Raw genomic sequence first — 24,465 nt, forward strand, 5'->3', positions numbered from 1 at the left:
TCAATTGCAGTTTGATTCCAGGTGGAACAAAGGGTCTCAATGGATTCTCCATTACCCTAAACCTATTTTCAGTAATGGAGACCTCTTAGCCAATCCCGCAGCCAGCCCTTCTCAATGGGAAAATAAAAATGAGCATGCCTGATAAGTGCTAACTCTGTTTTGCAGAACACTTCCTATTAGCCAGGGCCACCAAGATAATTAGCCTCATTGAAATAAAGACACAATTGACTCATTACCTATCAGATGGCCTCAGTAATGACTATATTAATTTCACAAGCTAGTGAGTCCCAAAAGCTGCCATTAAAAAAAAAATAAAAATCAATGATCAAAGGGATGGCAGCTCCAGTTCATATATTACAAAAGGCGGCGGGTCCTGCCAAAACCACTATCGATTAAGTATGAAGCTTTCATTAAAAAGATAATTGGAAAAAACCCTACACAGAATGGGAATAAGTCATTGCCTCCACAGAATCTTATCTTTATTTTTTTTTTCCTTCTAAGAGCATATTGCTGACTAGAAGACCGACTGCATGTGGAACCACGCACAGTTAGCCTTTTTCATAAATGTCATAGCCCTCGGCACAGGCCTTGATAAGGTGCCAGGGGCTGAAAATCACAAAGAAAAATCTAAACTATTTGCTTTTCATGGGTCCAGCTGCTTATCGGACCCAAGCAGAGAGAAACATCCCAACAGCCAGCCCACCTTTAAGGAGCCCATAGGGGCCACTGCTATTTTTCCTCTAAAAATACTAATGGCCAGGTTTTTAGAAATCTGATCCGGTGCTGCTCAGGAATTAGCTCCTCTCTTATTAGTAATTTGACAGATTGTTGTTGTTATCATTCTTAGCTGCCATTGAGTCGATTCCGACTTATGGTGACCCTGTGTGGGACACAGTAGAACTTCTCTATAGTGTTTTCTTGGCTGTAATCTTAACAGAAGCAGATCTCCAGGACTTTTCTTCCACAGCACCACCGGATGGGTTTGAAGCGTTTGAACCGCAACCCTTAGGTTAGTAGTCAAGCAAAATCATTTGTGCCACCTAGGGACCTTCATTTTACAGATAAGAGGAGTTTAATTCTTTAAATATTAAACATTATTTGATAGGCATCTTGCTTTAGTGACAAATGTATTCAACCAGTAATGACAGTCAACCCTGTTAAGTGACAATTTACTGATTCCCACAGCTAACTTGGGAGGGAGAGACTAGTAGCTCCATTTTATAGATGAGGAAACGGAGGCTCAGAGAGGCTAAATCACTCATTCAAGATTCACACAGAAAGTGGTGGAGCCTGGTGTGCACTGAGTCAGCTCATCACTGGGCTTCATGGCCTTCCCACCTAGTAAGTGCCGAATACTGCAATGCATAAGACATTACATCTGCCCTTAAAGACTCAATGGTAGAAATCTCACCTTCCATGTGGGAGACCCAGGTTCAATTCCAGGCCAATGTACCTCATGCACAGCCGCCACCCATCTGTCATTGGAAGCATGTTGCTATGATGCTGAACAGGTTTCAGCAGAGCTTCCAGACTAAGACAGACTAGGAAGAAAGGCCTGGTGATCTACTTCTGAAAATCAGCCAATGAAACCCTGTGGATCACAATGGTCAGATACACAACTGGTCATGGGGATGGCACAGGACTGGGCAATGTTTCCTTCCGTTGTGCCTAGGGTCACCATGAGTCAGGGCTGACTTGAAGGCAGCTAACAACAACAATAAGCTTTCAAAAGGATACACTGTCCTTGATTTTCTCTAGACAGGTTCTTAGTGGTTGCCAAGTATTGTTCAGTAATAACAATGTTTTATTACTGGAATGTACAGGCTTATGAAGTTCTTGCTCCTGCCACTATGAAACGGTGGGTAGCGGCTTCTTCATCTTCCTGTTTTCTTCTTTGCTCTGCAATAGCTGCTGGGGTCATAGGGACTGAGTTCTGAATTCATGAAATAATGGAGTCATTACTTAGTCCAGTGGTTCTCAAACTTGAGCATGCACTAGAATCCCCCAGAGGGCTTGTTACAATACAGAGCACTGGGCCTCACCCTAGAGTTTCTCAGAGTGGGTCTGAGGTGGGACCTGATCATTTGTGTTTCTAGCCAGCTCTCAGGTGATGTTGATGCAGCTGGTCCAGGGACCACACTTTGAGAACTGTTGGGCAAGAAGGATAAAGTTCCTGGAGCTGAAGAACGATTCCTGAATGTTAACACACATAAAGACCTGTGTGTTAAGAATATGTTGTATGTTTCCATTAATAAACAATGGAACCCACGGCATATTGAAAGGAGCCTGGGATTTGGACAGATACAGGTTGACACTGAAGCTCTATCCCTAGCCACCTATAAGACCGTGAAAGGGGGCTTACTTCCCAGAGGCCCAGGAAGTATATCCCATCTGCAAAGCAGGGATACACTAATTATCTCACGGGGGGTGTAAGGAAAAATGCAGGAAGTTGCCTAGCATAGTACCTGGCTCATAGCAGGAGCCCAGCAACTGACAGGTGTACTCCCTCTAATGGAAAATGCAAAGGCCCAGATGCTGCCAGCTCCCAGCAGGGGCAATCAGATAGAGGCCACAACAGATTGGTGGCCTCAGCCATATTCCTTAGCAGGACCTGTGTTGAGGATACTAGCGGGTTTAAGATGAGCTGCGAGGAAGGGGAGGAGTTTAAGCGATTATGAGTTCTTCAAGAGAAGGGCTGCATTCAGAAAGGCATGATGGGGCAGGCTACTCAGGGTTCCAAGAAATGTAAATGGTCAATAACACCACAACTATGGGATTCTGGGGAGCAGGGGCCTTCCCAGCACCTGGAGGTGGAAGGCCATCAACAAAGGTTTACCAGATGGCTTTAATGACTCGGTAGATAACAAGATGGGAAGATGGATGGAGCAGTTATTGCCTTTGGCCTGTTTCTTTTCCAGTTTATATTTCTAAATGTTGTCCTTTCTCCCCTGTCCACCAACTGGTCCTTGAGTTTAAGATCTCTGTGGCCTATTTCCCAGACTATAATTCATGGAGTACTAGTTCCAGGAGATGGTAATGGGTATTCCACAAAAACAGAAGGATGGGGATCCCAAGGTCAAATAGTTTGTTGTTATTGTAGTTAGGTGCTGTCAAGTCAGTTTTGACTCATAGTGACCCTATAAGTCAGAGTAGAACTTTTCCATAAGGTTTCCAAGGAGTGGCTGGTAGATTTGAACTGCTGACCTTTTGGTTAGCAGCTGAGCTCTTAACCACTACACCACAGGACTCAAGTAGTTTGGGAAACCCTAAATACCGTATTTCCCCCTCTTGAAAACTTACAGGATATATGAACATATTAGGGCTCTGTGAAATTCTTCTCCAAACTTTTAAACATTTTTTGAAGAGCTTTTGGCTTAATACCAGTTTGGAAAAAGCTATTTATTTCAATTCTAATGATAATGTGCCACTTTCAACCCCCACCTCCCCTCGCCAATGGCTGTAGTCTTACAGAAGTGGATCTCCAGGCTTTTTTCCGTGGTGCCCCTGGGTGGATTCAAATCACCAACCTTTCAGATAGTAGTCAAGTGCAAACCATTTACACCACCCAGGAACCTTGCACCCTTTTCTTGTATCCCCTCCTTTTTTTTTACTTACTGCTGCTATTCAGCTAGGGTTATAGTTGGTTGTAAAGTAAAAGTTCAAAGGTTTTTAGTGAAGTCTTGAGTGTTTCTTCTCAGGTTTTATGGTAGCTCTTTCTGGGGCTCAAAAGGACCAGAATATTAACCATACCAGACCACCTAGGTCCTTGGGAGTGTCACCTCTAATAGGCGACATTTTCCAATGTTATATTTCCTCCCACATTATGACATTTTGTCTTCAAGGCCTTGTGAGACAGATAGGGCAGACAATGATTAGCCCCATTTATAGTTTGGTGAAAAGAAGACACACAGAGGAAACATAGAATGGAGGTAGGACCAGAATTGGGTTTCAGCGCCTGCCGTGATGAACAGAAGGTCATAAGAAACAAGTTCTACTCACTTGGCTGTGCCCCACGGCCACTGCCTTCTTCTCCAGATCCAGGGTCTGCAGGAGGTCCTCCACGGCCTTGGGAGAAGAAAGAAGTTGGAGAATTGCAAGGTCAGTGAATCCCCAAGTGGAAGGTCAGGCTGACTGGATGGCTGATGCGCCGGAAGAGAGAGGACCCACCGAGGTGTCTGTGAGCTTCAGTTAATAGAGCCCAAAGTTGGAAGCCTTCTCCATCTCATACAGGAAGTGCAGAAGATGAGCACCTACTGTGTGCCATCCCCTCTGCTGAGACCTTCACATACCCCATCTTTTTTCATCTTCTTACCAACCCTGTGAGGGTCATCATATTGCTATACCCATTTTACAGAGGAGAAAACAAAAGATACAAAACTAAATGAAGGTACTTCTCCAAGGTAACGGGGTTACGCCCAGGGTACAGCCAGATTTGAATCAAGGTCTGTCTGGCCACATTGCAATATCTATGTCTTAAACTGCTTCACATCACTAGGATGGCTCCAGAGGACCCAACGACACTAGAAAATTCACCCACTGTATTGCTACATCCCCCTACAACAGCCTCCAGCTGTCTGTCCTTCTCTCCTTGTACTTGCCAATGACTGCCTCCCTCTCACAAATATTTGCTAAATAAAATACATGATCATTAAGCTTGCCTGCCTGACCTAGATTACAGTGACCCTGATGGACAGACTGTGTTTTAATTCATCTCTTAATTCCTCCATTGCACCTTGTATTGCTCTATGCATACAGTAAGTGCTCAATAAGGATGATGACTGAATGGATGAATATCCAAACAAAGAGAGATTCAATGGGGTGAAAATGCAGCCCCCATGTTGCTGAAAGAACGACAGTCACTCAAAGAGATTCCTGGCTGCAGCATAGACCAAATCACCAACAATTTAATGGAATTTTTCCTCTCGTCAAATAATCACGCAGGCTCTGTAACAACCCTGCCAGGGATTTGTACCCTCAGATAAATACAGGTCATGCCTGGTTCCTTTGTGACTGCCAATTCCCTTCCCACTCCACCCCCATACCACCCCTCATGGATCTTCCATTCACTTAAAATCAGAAAGGCTATTTTCAAAATGAGCTGTCAGAAAAGTAACTGCAACACTTAGGAAGGGAAAGGTATTATAAGAATGAAGTGATTTTGTGGATGAGTTTCAATTGCTTAGGTCATCAGCATCACAGACCACTTCCTAAGATACCCGTCAAAAAACGCTCATTAAAAATCTTGTCCCAGACTGCAATCACGGAGGATGCTTCCTCCTCTGACCTCCTGGAAGAACATGCCATAACACCCCTCCAAGCAATCAGTGGTTTCAGTTATTACATTTTGGACAAAGTGTTCTAAGGGAGTTTTAGACAGCAGAATGCATAAAATCAATATATCCAAAATATAACATCTCTTCTCTCTGTACAAGAAGAGAACAAAGCAAAAATTTGCTGGAAATAAGATGGACGGATTAAAAAAAAAATGAACCTACAACCAATGAAATTTTTCTAAGTCTCCTTGGAGTTTAAAGCCCAAGATAGATGTTTGGGGGAAAAAATCAGGATGTGGGGTTAGATCTGCATGGGTTCAGAGCCTGGTTTGACCACTCGTAAACTGTGTGACCTTGGGCAAGCACTTTATTCTGAGCCTGAGGCTCATTGTCAGAAAAATGGGAAAAATTATAGCAGCTGCTTTGAAGGATTCGGAAGATGTGTTTGTGAAGGGCTCCACATAATACCTGGCATATAGTAAGCGCTCAATAATCATTCGCAGCTATGAGCACCAATTGCACCCCATAGCCAGCTCTGTGTTGGCTAAAGTCTGGCAGAGGTGTTGCAGAATGTGGACTAGAGTTTCCATTTCTTGGATAAACCCCAAATGCTCCCAAAGGACATGCTCAACCCCAACAATGACTGAGGATTCTTCTCCACTGTCCCGTTTTCTTATAACCCTTTAGATTTCTGTGTGGACAAGAATGTTAGGCCCTACAAAGATATACTCTGTCCTATTAACCTCACTTTACAGATAAGAAAGTATAGTTCCAAATGGTTAAGTGGGTGACTGCAGGCATGAAGGGATGCTTCTGGCTCTCATTTTCCTCATCTGTAAAATGGTGACAAATGGTGTCCCTGCCTGGACAATATGGCTGTTGGGAGGATCAATTGAGAATATACGAAAAAAAGACGTTGTAATTGACTCTGCACTTAATTGCTATTACTGTTATCATTATCAATATCACTATTAGATTGAACCATAGAGAATTGCCATTTGTTTAGGTCACATATCAGAGATTTCATTTCATTCAACTAACAGTGTGATCATTGCCTGACAGCAAGTTAATGGAAGAAACAGGGCAAGAATCCAGGTTACTGGAAGGAATTCCTTGTCCCATGTCTTTATGGAATCAGCTATTCCATATATCTGAAGTGTCCAGATAATCGAGACATCTCAGCATGGAATGCCATTTTGTGAGTAAAACGTTGGCCATGTTGATCCAAGAAACAAACAATTGTCTGTTTTTAAGCCTCAGCACTGTTCTAAGTGCTTTACACATAATAATTTATTTTATCTGCAAACCACTCTGATAAGTACTCTTTTATCCCCAATTTACAGAGAAACAAACTGAGGTCCAGTGCAGTGAAATGACTTTCAAAGGTCACTTGGTTAGAAATGATAGAGGGGGATCCAAACCTGGGAATCACACTCCTGAGCTTGTTCTTTGCCCTCTGAGGTGGAAGTCCAGTCCAGCTCAAGCATTCACCAGCTGTGTGATCTTTAGCAAGTTACTCTTTCTCTCTGGATCACAGCGCCCTTTTCTATAATGAGGGGTAATCATGTCTATCTCACACGAATGCAGTGGGGAGTTAATGTGGTCATAAAAGCAGTATCTGGGAGTGAGACTTCTGGAATAGTGGAGCAAGGAGCTTGGCAGATCCTCTCCCCCAAAAAACAGTGATAAAAATGGACAACATTGCCAAGAACAGCAAGTTCAATACTCTGGAAATTGAACAAAGTCATACAACAAATTGAGAAGCATTTATTCAAGAAAACCTACTGAGCATCATGTAAGAACAGTGGCAATCTATGGGAATGTTTGCTAGCAGCCCCCATACCCCTCCCAAGCTCTGTTACTGCTGTAGTCCTCCCAGGGTAAATCAAGGTGTGAAATCCAGCAGCTTTGCTGTAAGAAAGGGCTCACTTGTGTCAAGTGAAGCATGGAAAAATGACATAGCTGATAGGACTGTCAGAAACAGTAGCAATGTTTGTGACAAAACAAATAGGGGAGATCAATGGCACAGCTAGCCTGAGGCTGTATTCCTGATTGGGGCAAGCAATGGGCAATAAAAAAAGAAAGAAAGCCAAACCCATGGCCGTCGAGATGACTCAGACTCATGGTAACCCTAAAGGACAGAGTAGAACTGCCTCATAGAGCTTCTAAGTCTATAAATCTTTACAGAAACAGACTGCCACATCTTTCTCCCATGGAGCGACTGGTGAGTTCAAACTGCCGACCTTTTGGTTAGCAGCTGAGCGCTTAACCACTGCACCACCAGGGCTCCTTAATGGGCAATAGCCTACCAGTAATCTAACAAGGAGAGATAGGAAATGAGACGGCCGTAAGCTGTCTTGATAAACTCTCACATATTCCTGGCAGTCTAGAAGGTTTCATAAATACGCATGTATGCACAGGAGAGATAAGAGAGGAGGCCAGGTTTAAAATAAAAACAAGAACAAAAAAATGAGTAGAGACATCACTGGTCATATACCATTGGGGAAACAGACTTCATAGATGTAGTGCAGACAAGTTACTAAATAAATCAAAAAAGATCAGAATCCAGAATTGCTATATTATCTAAAATGTTCAGTTTTCAACAAAAAATTGCAATACATGCACAGACATTGAAAAGTGTGATCTATACTCAGGGGGAGAAAAAGCAGTCAGTAGAAACTGTCTCTGTGGGCTCAAATGTTGGACTTAGCAGACAAAGACTTCATTAAAATGTTGAAGAATTAAAGGAAACAATGCTTAATGAATTAATGGAAAGAATAAGGATAATGACTTAATATAAAATATCAATAAAGAGATAGAAACTATATATATATTTAAAAAAAAAGATCCAAGTGAAAATTCTGCATTTGGAAAGTACAAATTTCCTAGAGGGGCAGCTCAATGGAAGGTCTGAGATGGCAGAACAAAGAATCAGTGAATTTGAAGACAGATCAATGGAAATTATCCAGTTTGAAGACAGAGAGAAATAACAATAAAGAAAAAAGAATAGAGCCTCAGAAACATGTATGGCAATATCAAGCATACCAGTCAATATATGCATAATGAGAATCTCAGAAGGAGAGGAGAGAGAAAGGGACAGAAAAAATATGAGAAGAAATGGTGGCCGAAACATCCCAAATTTGGCAAAAAAAAAAAAAAAAATCATCATCCAAGAAGTTGAATGAACTGCAAATAGGGTAAACACAGAGAGCCACCTCAACATACTTCATAGTCAATACAAAGAGAAAATCTTGAAAGCACAAGAGAAAAATAACTCATCATGTAAAAGGAAGCATCAAAACAATTAATGGCTGATTATTATTAGAAACAATGGAGGCCAGAATGCTGTAGATTACATATTAAAATGTTGAAAAATAAAAAATAAAAACTGTCAACCAAGAATTCTATATGCAGCAAAGTTATCTGTCAAAAATGAAGGTGAAATAAATACTTTCTCAGACAAACAAAAACTGGGAAAACTTGTTGCTACTGAATCTACCTTACATGAAATATTAAAGGAAGTCCTTCAGGCTGAAAGGTAATGATACCAGAGGTAACTCAAACACTTGAAGAAATAAAGAGCACCAGAAAAAGTAAATACTTAGGTAAACATAAAAGACTGTATAAAGTCTGAGTCCAGCACAACTAGATGGTGCCCGGTTACCACCACTGACTGATCTGACAGGGATCACAACAGAGGGTCCTGGACAGAGCTGGAGAAAAATGTAGAACAAAATTCTAACTCTCAGAAAAAGACCAGACTTACTGGCCTGACAGAGACTGAAGAAACCCCAACAGTATGGCCCCTGGACACCCTTTTAGCTCAGTAATGAAGTCACTTCTGAGGTGCACCCGTCAGCCAAAGATTAGACAGGCCCATTAAACAAAATGAGACTAAAAGGGGCACACAAGCCCAAGGACAAGGACTAGAAGGCAGGAAGGGACAGGAAAGCTGGTAATAGGGAACCCAAGGCTGAGAAAGGGAGAGTGTTGACATGTCGTGGGGTTGGTAACCAATGTCACAAAACAATCTGTGTACTAATTGTTTCATGAGAAGCTAGTTTGTTCTGTAAACCTTCATCTAAAGTACAATAATAAAAAAGAAAGAAAAAACAACACTCTTGCAAGTATTTTCTTAAATTCTTGAGATTCACTTAAAGGAGTGGTTATGATTAACATGTTAGCATATATTTTTTCTCTATGATTTCTACACTTAATTGTACTTATAGAATAAAATATATTAAAAGTTAAAAATAGACTGTATTATTGTATTTTTCTTTTCTCTTCCCTTAACTAATTTAAAAAACATAGATTAAATGAAAGAAAAATTATACAGCTGTGTTGTTGGACTTATAACATATATAGATGCAATATATATATATATATATATCACAATAATGGCATTAAAGATTAAGGAGAAAATGAAGCTATGTTGGTGCAAAGATCATATATTTTAACAGAATTAAATTAGCATTAGTATGAAAGAGATTTCTCATAAATTAATATGCATATTGCAGTCCCTAGAACAACCACTAGAAGGGAGGGGGAGGAATTAAAATAGTACACTGGAAAACATTTAGTTTACACAAAAGAAGGCAGTAAAGAAGAGTGATAAAAGAGACATGAGACATATAGAAAACAAATAGCTGAACAGCAGGTAAAAGTCATATTAAATGTGAATAGATGAAGTACTCTAGTAAAAAGGCAGAGCTTGTCAGCCTGGATTTTTAAAGAAAACCAAACAAGATACAACTATATAATTTCTACAAGACATGCACTTTAGTTTCAAAGAGAGGCTGAAAGTAAAAGGCTGGAACAAGGTATACCATGCAAACAGTAAGCATAAGAGAGCTGGAGTGGTTATACAAATATACAAGGCAGATATTAAACAAAAAAAAATTACTAAAGTCAAAGAAGAATATTTCATAATGATAAAAGGGTCAATCCATCAGGAAGATATAACAATTACAAACACGTATGCATTTAACAACAGAGTCCCAAAATACATGAAGCAGAAATAAACAGAATTAAAACAGTAGACAATTCAATAATAATAACTGGATACTTCAATACCTGACTCTCAATAACTAATAGAGTAACTGGACCAAAACATAGAAAGGATACAGAAGACTTAAAAAATACTGTCAATCAAGTTGGAGCCCTGGTGATGCAGTAGTTAAGAGCTTGGCTGTTAACCGAAAGGTCAGCAGTTTGAATTCACCATCTGCTCCTTGGAAACCCTATGAGGCAGTTCTACTCTGTCCTATAGGGTCGCTATGAGTCAGAATCAACTCAACATCAATGAGTATCAATCAAATTGACCAAGCTAATCTCTACAGAACAATGCACCAAATAACAGCACACACTGAACACTCTCCAAGACATAGCATATCTGGGCCATGAAAACAAGTCTTGATAAATGTAAAAGTATTGAAGTCATATGAAATATCTTCTCAAATCATGATGGGATTAAATTAGAAACCAACAACAGAAAATTTGAAGGAAATCCACTTACATATGGAAATTAAACAACATGCTTCTAAATTACCCATGGTTCAAAGAAGTCACATGGGAAATTAGAAATATTTTGAACTAAATAAAAATGAAAACACATCATATAAAATTTTATGGGATGCAGCTAAAGTAGAATTTTTGAGGGAAATGTATACTTAAACACATATGTTAGAAAAGAAATACCTCAAGTCAATAACCTAAACTTCCACCTTAAGAAACTAGAAAAATAGGGAAAAGTAAACTCAGAGCAAGCAGAAGAAAGAAAATACTAAAGATTAAAGTGGAAATAAATTAGATTAAAACAGAAAAACGAGGAAAACCAATGAAACCAAAAGTTGGTCCTTTGAAAAAGATCAACCAAATTGACAAGGTTTTAGATACAGTGAAGTGGGGGGAAGGGGATAGACACAATTGCTACAATCTGATCAATGGAACAGAATTAAAATTCCAGAAATAACCCCATACATTTACGGCCAATTGATTTTTGGCAAGGGTTCCAAGGCAATTCAATGGGGGAAAGGATAGTCTTTTCAACAAATAGTGCTGGGACAACTGGATATCCATGTACAGAAAGATAAATTTATGCATGTATGTTATATCATACACAAAAATTAACTCAAAATGGATTAGGCGCCTAAATGTAAGAGCTAGAATTATAAATCTTCTAGAGGAAAATATAGGAGAAATTCTTTGTGATCATGGTCTAGGCACAGAGTTCTTAGATATGACATCAAAACCACAATTCATTTAAAAAATTAATAAGTTGGACTTCATGAAAATGAAAATCATTGCACCCTAAAGACGCCATTAATAAAATGAAAAGACAAGTCACAGACTGGGAGAACATATTTGCAGATTATATATCTGATAAAAGAGTCAAGCCCAGAATATATAAACACCTATTACAACTCAATAAAAAGACAACCCAATTTAAAAATGAGCAAAAGATTTTAATAGAGATTTCACCAAAAAGAAACACACACACACACACACACACAAATGACTAGTAGTCACAAGAGAAAAAAACTTCAACATTATTAGGGGACACGCAATTTAAAAGCACAATAAGATATTACTTCATATATACCAGGATGGCAAGAACAAAAAAACAGACAATAAAAAATCTTGGTGAGGATGTAAAGAAAGTGGAATTCTCACACACTGCTACTGGAAATATAAAATGGTGCAGCCACTTTGGAAAACAATTTGGCAATTCTACTCCTATACATCTACCCAAGAAAATGAAAGCATATGTCCACACAAAAGACTTGTATGCAAAGGTTTTTTTTTTTTTAATTGTCCAAAACTGAAAACCACCCAAATGCAGTTGAGGGAGAATCAAGTAAACATCTGCCCTTCTAAATCATAAACTATTTTATCTTTTAAGGGACATGTGAGGTTTTGAAAGTAAGGATAAAAGTCTTCATTTTAGAGAAGGGGCACTAATATCCATAGAAGGTAAGATTATTAATTCTGACAACAAAATAACAACTTGTAACACTTACTAGTCATTTACTATATATCAAGTACTGTTTTAAGATTTTTAAGTAATTAAATCATTTGATCCTCCTATCAAGGATACTGGGGCTATTGATATCTTTTTTTAAGATAAGGAAACTGAGTGAAAAAGTCAAGTAACTTGTCAAATTTCACACAACCAATGAGTGGATGCAGCACAGTATGTGCACAGGAAAATCTTATTCCAGAATCTATGCCCTTCACTATCAAGCTATCTTACCTCTGAAACTCACAACTGGTAGAATTTACTCAATGACTCAGCCCAGACACCGAGTAAAGATGGGTCATTGTCCTCACAAGTCAACGTTGCACTTCAGCAAACATAGTTCTCAGCACACCCGAGATCTCTCTACCTTAAGTATGAAAGAACTTTCTAAAGGTCAGACAGCCAATGTCAAATAGAGGCCAGATGTGGGCATCTAACAGAATCCTGGTCTGCCACTCTTACCTGGTGATTTCATCAAATATATGGAGAGCATAGTGAGGTAATGTACATGGAGTGCTTAGTATGATGCCTGACCCATGCTAAGTTTCAATAAATACTGGTAACTGGTAGAGGTTCTAAGGTTATCTTTGGCAGTGTGAAGTGATGACATACCCTTTACCCTCACTATTCAGCTCAAGTTATGAATCCTTGAACATGTTGCTGTTGTTGTTAGGTGCCGTCCAGTTGGTTCCGACTCATAACAGCTCCATGCACAACAGAATGAAACACTGCCCGGTCCTGCACCATCCTCACCATCGTTGTTATGCTTGAGCCCATCGTTGCAGTCACTGTGTCAATCCGTCTCATTGAGGGTCTTCCTCTTTTTTCGCTAACCCTTCACTTTACCAAGCATGATGTCCTTCTCCAGGGACTGGTCCCTCCTGATAACATGTCCAAAGTACATAAGACAAAGTCTTGCCATCCTCACTTCTAAGGAGAATTCTGGCTGTACTTCTTCCAAAACAGATTTGTTCATTCTTCTGGCAGTCCATTCAATATTCTTTGCCAGCTCCGTAATTCAGAGGCAGCAACTCTTCTTCAGTCTTCCTTACTCATTGTCCAGCTTTCGCCTGAATATGAGGCGCTTGAAAATACCATAACTTGGATCAGGCACACCTTAGTCCCAAAGTGACTTCCTTGTTTTTCAATACTTTAAAGAGGTCTTTTGCAGCAGCTTTGCCCAATACAATACATGGTCTGATTTCCTGACTGCTGCTTCCATGGGCATTGATCGTGGATCCAAGTAAAATGAAATCTTTGACAACTTCATTTTTATCTCCGTTTATCATGATGTTGCTTATTCGTCCAGTTGTGAGGATTTTTGTTTTCCTTATGTTGAGGTGCAATCCATACAATTCATACCAAAGTCTTTGATCTTCATCAGTAAGTGCTTGAATATATTTTGGAGAAACCCAATGCATGTCACCCATTTCCAGGGCCCCATTTTGTCTTAGAATTTTGCAAAAGGAGTTCTCTCCCATATTCCACAAGGATGCACTCAAAACACATCTGAGCTGACACTTCACATCAGGCTGAATATGCCAGGCAGGCAGTGAGAGACACCAGAAATAATGAAGAACTATGGCTAGCAAGTGCTTCCCTAACTTACTCCACAACAAGTAGTGCAATATGGGTAATCCATGTCTTTGGAATATGATGCTCACCCTGTGAACCATTTGGCTGCTGTCAGCACGGCACCTCCTCCATGAAACTCACACCCTGGCTCAATGGCTGCCATCTCTTGAGCACCTACTATGTATTTTCATGCAGATTTTGCATGCGTTCTGGGCCCTCCCCCTGTTAGACACCCTCAAAAGTGCTACCACACCAATCCTCTTCCACAGGTTGCTGTAAAAAATAAATGAGCACAGCACGCTTATGAAAATATCTCGCGGGGGGAGGTCACGGCTGGCATACAAATGCAGAAGCCTGTGTTATTTATGTAAAAATACTGTATATGCTGTTGCCCATGATCACATAGCTACCAAGGGGTGCCCATGACCACAAAGCTACCAAGGGGCATGGATGAGTGGAAAGAGAGATTAAAGAAGCCAGGATTTGAATCTAAGTATGTCTGAGTTTAAATCACCCGCTCTTTAACCACTGTGCCCCTCACTTATACATTGTCCAAATCATTCCATAAGGGTAGAAACCATGTCTCTGTTATTCAACTTTGCATGCTCAGGACTGTAAATGAACTGCCTTGAACAAGACAGAAACTAATAAATAAACACATACACACATAATATGCACGTGTGTGCACATATGTGCACGTGTGTTTAATCCTGTTGGTTAACATGAAATAGAAACATGAAAAATAATTAAAAACAGTAGACTCAAACTGGAGCGGTACAGCAAGGTGAGCAAGGTTTAATAAAAAACAAAAAAACCAAACTCACCTCCATCAAGTTGATTCCGACTCATAGCGACCCTATAGGACAGTGTAAAACTGCCCCATAGGGTTTCCAAGGCCATAATCTTTACAGGAGCAGACTGCCATATCTTTCTCCCATGAAGCGGCTGGGTTCAAACCATTGACATTTTGGTTAGCAATTGAGCGCTTAAACACTGCACCACCAGGGTCCTTTAAGTTTAATAGAAAAAGCTAATGAATAAATTCAGCACTCTAATGGTGGACAGCTCCCACCGGAGCTGCTAGTTTCTCAGCGGAAAGGGACTCAGACAAATTCAGAGGAAACTAGGAGTATCCACCAGGGTCTGAGACAGAACAAGAGCGGCAGCTGCCTTTGAGAGGATGGATTGACAGCCCTTAATTGTGTTCTTCAGATCAAGCCCCCTGAGACAGAGATTTTGTTGGCTGAAATCAATCAACACTGTAGACACTCTGAGAGGAGGAGTGTGGTCCCAAGGGTTTCCTCACATCGATCAGAGAGACTTGGCAACTCCTGCCTCGGCAGTGGAGAGAGACGGAAGAGACCAGAATCTGGCATGTAGCCAAAGTGAGCTGAAAAAGCTCCCTCGCGCAGTTTCCTGAGACTACACCATTACAGTTACCCCTGCATGGACTTCAGTGTAGGTTAACGCATAATCTTACCCTCGTAGGGTAACCTGGGAAGGAGGGAGGGATGAGACACAAGATGATTGGAGGGGAAGACTGGGTCATTTCGGACACCTGTGGTATGTACCTGGGTTTCTCTGGGGAGCAGGCTAGAGGTCAGCGTGAGGACACTGCTGCCAACAGACCATAGAGTCGGTAGAAGGAGCTGATTGGAGTCAACAATATAGACTTCACTTCCTTCATCGTTTTGTTTAAGCCAGTCGTAGTAACAGAGATGAGGTCTTTTGTGCCACAGCCCTGCTGTAAACCATTCAGAAGAGTATCAATAGCCACCTGATAAAGCCCAGACTCCCTAGCCCGGCTAATAAGGATCCCATGGTCTGGCCCCTGCCAACCTCCTCAGCCCCTTTTCTTGCCACTTGGCGTCCTTTATGTTCCAGCTACACTAAACTTGCCATGCACCCTTGTGACACCCAACCTTTGCACATGTTCTACCCAATGTGAGAATGCCCAGTACTTTGCCTCCTACCCAAGTCCTCCAAATTGTCCTTCACCTCAGGCATCACCTTCTCTGAGGTGTCATTCCTGAGTGCCCTGCCCTCACCCCCACTGCAAACATCAGAAGTCTTAGGATCCCTTCCTGGGGCATCCCAAAGCCATCACTCTGTATGGAAATCATTTATTTGGGTGTCTTTCTCTCCCAGGAGACCATGTTCCATTCATCCCTGTATCTCCAGCACCTAGCACGGGGCCTGGTGTACAACAGGAACTTAGCTAAAGTTGGATAAAATTAGTCATAATTTTTTTAAAAAATTACCATTTGTAGAAGGCATTTCTGTACAGAACTGAACACTCTGTCTGCCCTCAAAGGGCTTCCATTCAAAAGCCCTGCATGAGGAATCTGAGAGCCTGAGTTCAAATCCCAACAATACCACTTCCTGGCTGGGTGGCCATGGCCTCAGCTGCCTCTGCTGTAAAATGGGGATATAATCCCCAGAGTGGCAAGGCCCTATCTTTTGAGGACTGTCTCAGGTCAAGGCTCTGTAACCTCTTCACGCTGTACATGCTATATTGGGATGGGAGTTGGTGCATCTGTGGTAAAGAGCATATGCTATTCTTGTTTCTGGAACACAAAATATCCAGCAGGTAGACACCCAATCAGAGTACTTCACTGGAAGAGAGTCTTGGCATAAAAAAGCCTATGTTTAGGTGCCACATGTTAGGCACACAGGGGACTTCACTGAGGCCCATTTTGCACCCTGACAGTGACTTGCCTCTGCCACCGTCTTGTGTCTAACGACAATATTGACCTTTTCTAGCTGTCAGGCTTGTCCTATTAAATCCTGAGGTCTTAATTGCATTGCACACAGAGGCTGACAGTTTGCCCATCTGAGCACGTGCTCATGTATAATTCATAGCACATCACGTTGCCTGACAAATGAATATTTATCAGCTTTTTCATAAGAGGCAGAATGGTGTTTCCTTTCGTTGCTACCAAAATTCTATGCTGCAGCAAATGAAATTTGTAAGCAAATAAAGAAAAAGAATAAGAAGAGGCAAACACTCCCAACCAAGTCCATTCCACTTGTAATTTTCCATTTTCCAAGGCCTCTAGCGTGTATGGAGGTGGTTTCGGTTTGGTTACAGCAGAGAACTGCTGAGTCGTCCAGAATAGAAATGCTTCCATATGCTGCACCCATTGCCCCCACAGGAAACTCCCCCACACCACACTCCGACACTGTTTTGAGCTGCAGAGGAGCCCAAGGCCCTTTCAATGTCTATCTCAGACCCTCAGAGCAGTGATTAAATTTGGGGGAAGCAAGGATGAGGAACCTCCAATGAAAACAGGCACATAGAGTGGGTAGCAGCACCAAGCCTGCCATAGTTTCACGACTTCCAAAGTAAGGAGGCCACCACTCAGAGAGGGGTCACCCTGCACCACCCCAGCTGTATCTGATGCCCCCTCCACACAGTGAGTTAGGAGGGCCACTATGGGGAAGGCCTTATCTGCTGGAAAGTGGCCAGAGCCCCAATCCCCACTGCAGAGAAAAGCGAAGAGTGGACCTAAGAATTGTGATTCTGTTTACTCTTCTAGCCTGTGACTCGTTGACTGAGGATTACATTGCTGGCAATTTCAGGCACACCCACATGGAGGCAAAGATTCAATATGGTTGTGAATATAGAGTCTGTGTGGCTTGCTGCCATCACCCTGGACTTGAAAGACGATGCTGGTGCTGATGCTGATGTGGATGGTGATGCTGATGATGTGGATGATAGTAGTAAATATATACTGAACCCTTAGTATGTGCAAGGCTCTATGCCAAGCACATCAACCACATTGTTACATGTAATCCTCAACACATCATTGAATTAGGCATTATTGTCGTTCCCACTTTACAGATGAGGGAAACTGAGGCAGAAAGGTGAAGTAACTTGTTTAAGTTCTCCCAGCTCCAGCTGGGAGTCAAATTCAGGTTTGTTTGGCCCTGGGGCCCATGCTCTTTCAATCAGAGGTGGGCTCCATGACTGCCAGGCTGTGTGGCTCTAGGGAAGTCACTTCGTCTCTAGAAGCCTCCGATTTCTCATTTGTAAAAGGAGTGTAATAGCACTCATTTTGTAGGTGGTTGTGAGGATGGAATGGGGCTTTGCAAATTCCAAAGAGCTCTGTAGTCATTGATAAGCCTGTGGCCATTCTCAATAGAAACACTTAATGAAGGTTTGGCACTAGGGGTAGACATGGTTCCAGTCCTCCAGGGGCTAACAGTAGAGTTGCAGAAAGAGACACACAGACAGAAATACAGGTTAGGTATGAGTATTCATTCAACAAAAATTTATTGAGCACTTACTATGATCCAGAATACTTATGTTGTTGTTGTTGTGAGGTATCGTTGAGTTGGTTCCAACTCATAGCGACCCTGTAGGATAGAGTAGAACTGCCCCACGGGGTTTCCAAGGAGCAGCTGGTGGATTTGAACTGCTGACCTTTTAGTTAGCAGCTGAGCTCTTAACCACTACACCACCAGGGCTCCAGAATACTTATAGGGCATCTAAATAATTTCAGATAGGGATAAGTGCTACATGAACATTAAAACGAGGTGATATGATGGAGATTAACACTTGAGCCGGGATCTGAATAACAAGATGACGCCAGCCACAGAGATTGGGGGAAAGCGTGTTCCAGACAGAGGGAACGCCAGTGTAAAGGCCCTGAGAGGGCATGTTCATTGTCTTTCTCTAAGATGATCCCAATGTGAAACACTTCCAAACATTTTGGACCATGGAACCTTCTTTTCATAGACCATCGTTGGATACTGGTGCCAAGCAGAACACCCTTTGGAAATGACAGCTTTGCATCTTGCTAGGGGCCTTTTATGGATTGAGTTGTGTCCCCTCAAAATGGCTGTCAATTTGGCTAGCTGTGATTCCCAGTATTGTGTGGTTGTCCTCCATTCTGTGATTTGATGTAATTTTCCTATGTGTTGTAAATCTTACCGCTATGATGTTCATGAGCCAGGATTAGAGACAGTTATGTTGATGAAGCAGGACATAATCTATAGGATTAGATTGTCTCTTGAGTCAATCTCTTTAGAGATATAAAAAGAAAATCGAGTAGAGAAGAGAGGAACCTCATACCACCAAGAAAGAAGCACTGGGAGTGGAGTGCATTCTTTGGATCCAGGGTTCCTGTACTGAGAAACTCCTAGACCAGGGGAAGACTGATGACCAGGACCTTCCCCCAGAACTGACAGAGAGAGAAAGCCTTCTCTGGGAGCCAGCACCCTGAATTCGGACTTCTAGCCTCCTAGACTGTGAGAGAATAAATTTCTGTTTGTTAAAGCCAGCCACTTACAGTATTTCTGTTATAGCAGCTCTAGATAACTAAGACAGTGCCCTTCTAGCTGGGCTATGCCCTTCTCACCTCTCTATTCTTCTTTTCCTGCACTTTCTCATGGAGGGTTTCAGAGGGGACTTTCTGGGATTGGGAGTATCATAAGTGATACTACAAGGGGTGCAGTTCAGAGGAGGGTCTGGGCCAAACCTCATGCCACCCTCATCATTGCCCCCAAGGCCCGGGTCCCAGATCCCAGTGATCCAGATGCCCCTTGGGACAATCCCCTATGGACTGTAGGTCATCAGGCCTTAGTCCAAGAAGTCAGGGCCTCCACCCTCTCTTGTGCCCGGCTTCACGTACCTTCCTTTCATCTGTTCTCTCGGAGGTTGACATGAGTGACTTCATGAGCGGAGGGTCCAGAACCTGGAACCGCCGGCGGAACTGACTGAGGCCCATATGGTCAGCATAGCCTGGGAAGAGGGCGCAGGCAGGAGAGGAACAAGTTGTCTAATGAGAAGACCCAGCCTGGGCCCTAGACTCCCAAGTAAGGGGTCTGGGTCCTACTCCCAGCTTTGCTACTAACTTTGAGTCGACTTACTTCTTGAGGCCTCCGTTTCCCCGTTTGCTAATTTAAGAGGCTAGATTCAATCAGCATTTCCCAAAACACAAGCCCTATAAGATACCACACTGAAAGTTTGAAAAAGGTGTACACTCATCGTCCTCTTGGAAGGTCACAGTGCACGTTGGCATCAACACTCAAGGCTCTGAGAACTCCTGCAGCAAGATGCCTGATTAACCTGTTAATATAGTTTCGCAGACGCATTTCACTATGACCCTGGAAATTTTTTTTTTTTTTTTTTGGTCTAATACTTATTACAACCCCCACAGACTGCACCTGGGAAATGCTATATTATGTAATATCTAAGTGGCTCAGTGGTAGAATTCTCGTCTTCCTTCTGGAAGACATGGGTTCAACTCCCATTCAATGCACCTCATACATAGCCACCACCCAGCTATCCATGGAGGCTTGCATGTTGCTATGATGCTGAGCAGGTTTCAGCAGAGCTTCCAGACTATGACAGGCTAGGAAGAAAGGCCTGGAGATCTATTTCCAAAAATCAGCCAGTGAAAGCCCTATGGATCACAATGGTCCAATTCTGTTGTGCACAGAATCATCATGAGTTGGGGGCCGACTCAGCGTGGCAGCTACCAACAACAACAAGAAGGTCTCTGTTAAGTCTAACACGTATAATGGAATCAGCTGCATCCTTCTGTGTGGGAACCTAGAAAAAGAAGGGGAATCTGGAAAAGCTCCAGAGAAGGAACCATTAGAGCCGGTCTCTGAAGGAGCCATGAGAATTTTCCAGAAGGATGTGGTGTGAAAGAGAAGTGCAGGCAGAAGGAGCTGCACAGATAAGACCCAGAGCTGGGAAACGTAGGGTTTGTACCATTGTCAGAGCAACAGCCAGCATATACTGAGTGCTTACTATGTGTACGACTTCCTTGCGTTATAGACACTTGGGGACTTTTTAACCCCATTTTACAGATGTGGAAATTGAAGCCCAGAGAGGTAAATCATCAAGCCCAAAGTCATACAGACGGTAACTGTCGCAGCTAGGATTCAAACCCTGATAGTGACAATAATCTGATGGAGAGGAGCCAAAGATGAGGACACAAAGATCAGCAAGGGCTGGGTCCCAAAGGAACTGAAGTGCAGATCTCAGGGTTTGAACTTCACCCTGAATATGGGGGCATGGTATAGCCTCGGTTGTCTCAGAAAGGCCCCTCCAGTGGCTGGATGGGAGAAGAGTCTGGTGAAATCTCACCCACTTTTGAGACTTCAGTTCACAATAAGCCACGAGGAAGAGTGAGTGTGAGTGTATATGGCTAATCCAGGAAGCCTTCCTGGAGGAAGAGGAGGGTGTCAAGCCCGGTTCAAAGGATGCTGACGGCACAGTGACCGGGGAGCTTGGAGGTTACAAGCCTGCACTTTGGGGTCAGACCTAATCTAGGTTCATGTCCCATTTTTGCCCTTTATGAGCCCCATGACCATGGACAAATGGCCCCTATCTCCTTGAGATTGGGTTTCTTCACATGTCAAGTGAGAATAACAAGATTTATCCTCACACTGTCACAATGAGGAGGATTAAATATGATGATGATTACAGTAAAGGCGGCTTATGTGTATTCAGAGCTTTCCTATGTCCAGGCATTCTTCTAAGCATTATTGCCTTATTGGCTCATCCAACCCCTTCAGTGACTCTCTGACTCTGAGCTATTATAGGAGAGAGGGAGGCACAATCTAGGGGCTTGCCTGGGCTCGCACAGCTGCTGAAAGGTGGAGGCCGGAGTCAAGCCTAGGCCGTTTTGCTCCAGAGTCTGAGCCGTGACCACCAGGCTCTGTGATAGGTGATGTTTAATGAGCATTTACCGTACGCCAGGCACTGAGCTAAGGGCATGGTGAGAACAATCTCATTTAGGATATGTAACTACACAGTGCCTAGCATATGTATGTATTATGCGTGTCTGGTGTATATATGTTGTTGTTGTGTGCTAAGTTGATTTTCAACTCATAGCAACCCCATGTGACAGAGTAGAATTGTCCCATAGGATTTTCTAGGCTGTAATCTTTATGGGAACTGATTACCAGGTCTGAGTGGGTTTGAACTGCCAAACTTTCAGTTAGCTACTGAGGGCTTAACCATTGTGCCACCAGCGCTCCTTATGGTATACACAAACACACACACACACACACACACACACATATTATAGGTGCACGTATTTAAAATCATAAGTATTTAATACATGTGTATGTATCTATGTGTGCATGTGAATATCTTGTGTGTGTGAGAGAGAGACAGATAAGATTCAAAGCAGAAAAAAACAAGAAATGAACCAGGTCTGGGAGGCAGAAATGGGAACGTTCTACCTTGGAGACATCAGCACTTCACTTAGTTGGGAAGCTTATCCTGACCAGATGGGGCCGCGCTGAGAACGGAGGGGCCCACGTGGTAGTGAGGCAGGAGGCCCTAGCAAGAGGATCCCCTGACCTGAGCAGGCACATGGTGGTTCTAACAGTCCAAGAGTGCTCCAGGGAATCTGCAAAGGCTCAGTGCTTCCTGCCAGCCAGCCAGAATCCATCGGCTGGGGGGCCAAGGCGCCACTGTGACATTATCTGTCTTCCTCCGCCTGTAGCTGTGCAGGCAGGAGGGAAAATCAATGAGATACTCGGGGGAGAGAGGGTCTCATCTTGGCTCCCAGCTGCTCCCAGCCTCTCTGTCAAACACCTCTTGCCCGAGGTTCCATTGTTAATGGGATAGGAAGAGATGGGGCCGTGACCATAAGCTGGGGCACCAGTCATGGCAGAGACATCAAACAAGCGAGTGTCCACCTGAGACACCCCGCCAGCCCTGGCACCCCACCCTCTGCAGACAGAATGGCTGTGCCTGATCGATGTAGCAGTCCCCGGGGACTGAGTGGCAGAAAAGAATGGGAAGAATTAAGATTAGACTCAGCTCATAAAATGAGCTAATGGTGCAAACCTCAGGTGCACGCTTGCTTTCTAAAATGCAGACCTGAAGGCTTCATTTCATTGGTTAAAACTCCTTTATCCCTCTGATAAAGAAGTCCCTAGTTAGTGCAAACAGTTAAGCACTCAGCTGCTAACCAAAAGGCTAGAGGTTTGAATTTACACAGAGGCCCCTCAGAAGAAAGCCCTGGCAATCTACTTCTGAAAAATCAGCCACTGAAAACCCTGTGCAGCACAGTTCTACTCTGACACACATGGGGTCGCCATGAGTCTGAATTAAGTCGATGGCAACTGGTACTTTGGGTTTTATCTCCCTGATGCCCCATCATCTCCCCAGCTGAGCCAGGGAAAGCCAAACTCCCAAAGGCAGCATTCACAGCTCTCCCTGGTGGATTCTCCAGCCTCATCTCCCACAATTCCCCACTTTCTTTGAATCCCCTTCCCTGAAAACGCCAGGCCCTGATGTCTCCCTGCCTTTGCGCATGCGGATCTCTCTGGCTAGCATTCCCTCTCCCCCTACTTCCTAGAAGCGAGCTGCTTCTTATGTTTCAAGACCAGTTAAGATGCTGCCTCCCCTAGGAGGTTTGCCCAATTTTCCAAAGGGGAATGGAGCTTCTTCCTCTAAGTTTCCAGGTACCTCTGCATCCCTGGGTGATGTATATTCTCGTCACATCATATTATTATCATCTGTTTCCACATTGATCTCCCAGACCAGACTGTGAGCATTTGAAGACCAGCATTTTGGTCTCATTCTGGAAATTCCACTCTCTATCCCAAGGCAGGTCCCTGGCTGGTGCAAATGGTTTGCACTCAACTATTAATCTAAATGTTGGCAGTTCAAACACGCCCAGTGGCACTGCAGAAGAAAGTCATGGAGATCTGCTTTCCGCAAAAGATTACAGCCTATGTGCATATATAGAAAACCCTATAGAGCAGTTCTACACTGTAACACCTGGGGTCACCAGGGGTTGGAATTGACCCCATGGCAATAGGTAGCCTAAGGTAGAGGGGTTCAGATATTTGTGTTGAAAGGAAGGTGAATAAGACACACCCCTAGCCTTCCAAGAGTGTACAATTAATTTAGGAAATAATATGGGCTTTGGACTCAAAGCGAGCTGGGTCCAAATCCAGGCTCTGCCTTGTCCCAGCTGTGTGACCTTGAGTGAGTTCTTTCACCTCTCTGAGCTTCAGTTTTCTTGTCTGTAAAATGGGGGTAATCGCAGCATCTCCCTGGCAGGCCTGCTGGGAAGAGGAAATGAGACATACTGCATGGAAAGCTCATGGCACATCGTTGGTGCCCCTGCCCCTGGGAGGTGGGCAGAGCCCAGGAGTGGAGACAGGTGCTCTATTCCCCACTGCCTCTTACCTGTCCTGTGCAGACGCAGCGCCTCCAGGATATGAGACCCCGTGAGCTGCACCCTCAGTGCTGGGATGTCCAGGGCCAGGGGGCCACCTGATCTGGGCTTGTCTACCCCAGGCTGGGGTGGAGTCAAAGACCCCTGCCCGCCCCTGCTCTCCACTGCTGGATTGGGCACCAGGCAGTGGATGAAATGTAACTGAGACCGTCTGATCAGGCTGGTCAGTGCATCCTAGGATGAGAGGAGAGGGGTTAGGGCCAGCCGCCTTAGGGAGAAGGAGACAGACAGGGTCTGGACACTCCCCAGGCATACAATCAGTCTGGCTTGGACATCACTGGGGGTCCCTATGTCCTACACCAAGGACCTCCTATCTATGGCCTGCTTTGTACTCATGGGAAATAAGGGGCCTTGATAACAGCATTTTTTGTAACAGATG

The 24,465-nt window shown here is 43.2% G+C and overlaps 1 protein-coding gene across 2 annotated transcripts in view; it reads right to left on the reverse strand.

Moving 5' to 3' along the window:
- The window catches only part of MYO18B (myosin XVIIIB), a 310,234-nt gene that overhangs the window by 183,165 nt on the left and 102,604 nt on the right, over window positions 1–24,465 (reverse strand). For both annotated transcript variants that reach the window (XM_004387626.1, XM_023741793.1), the window contains 3 exons: window positions 24,038–24,260; window positions 19,503–19,612; window positions 4,000–4,065 (listed from right to left, as the gene is read on the reverse strand). In XM_004387626.1, coding sequence (XP_004387683.1) covers window positions 4,000–4,065; window positions 19,503–19,612; window positions 24,038–24,260 — 399 coding nt within the window. The remainder of the gene's footprint in view (window positions 1–3,999; window positions 4,066–19,502; window positions 19,613–24,037; window positions 24,261–24,465) is intronic.

This window comes from Trichechus manatus, unplaced genomic scaffold (assembly GCF_000243295.1).
Source record: "Trichechus manatus latirostris isolate Lorelei unplaced genomic scaffold, TriManLat1.0 scaffold00190, whole genome shotgun sequence".
Taxonomy (NCBI): Eukaryota; Metazoa; Chordata; class Mammalia; order Sirenia; family Trichechidae; genus Trichechus; species Trichechus manatus.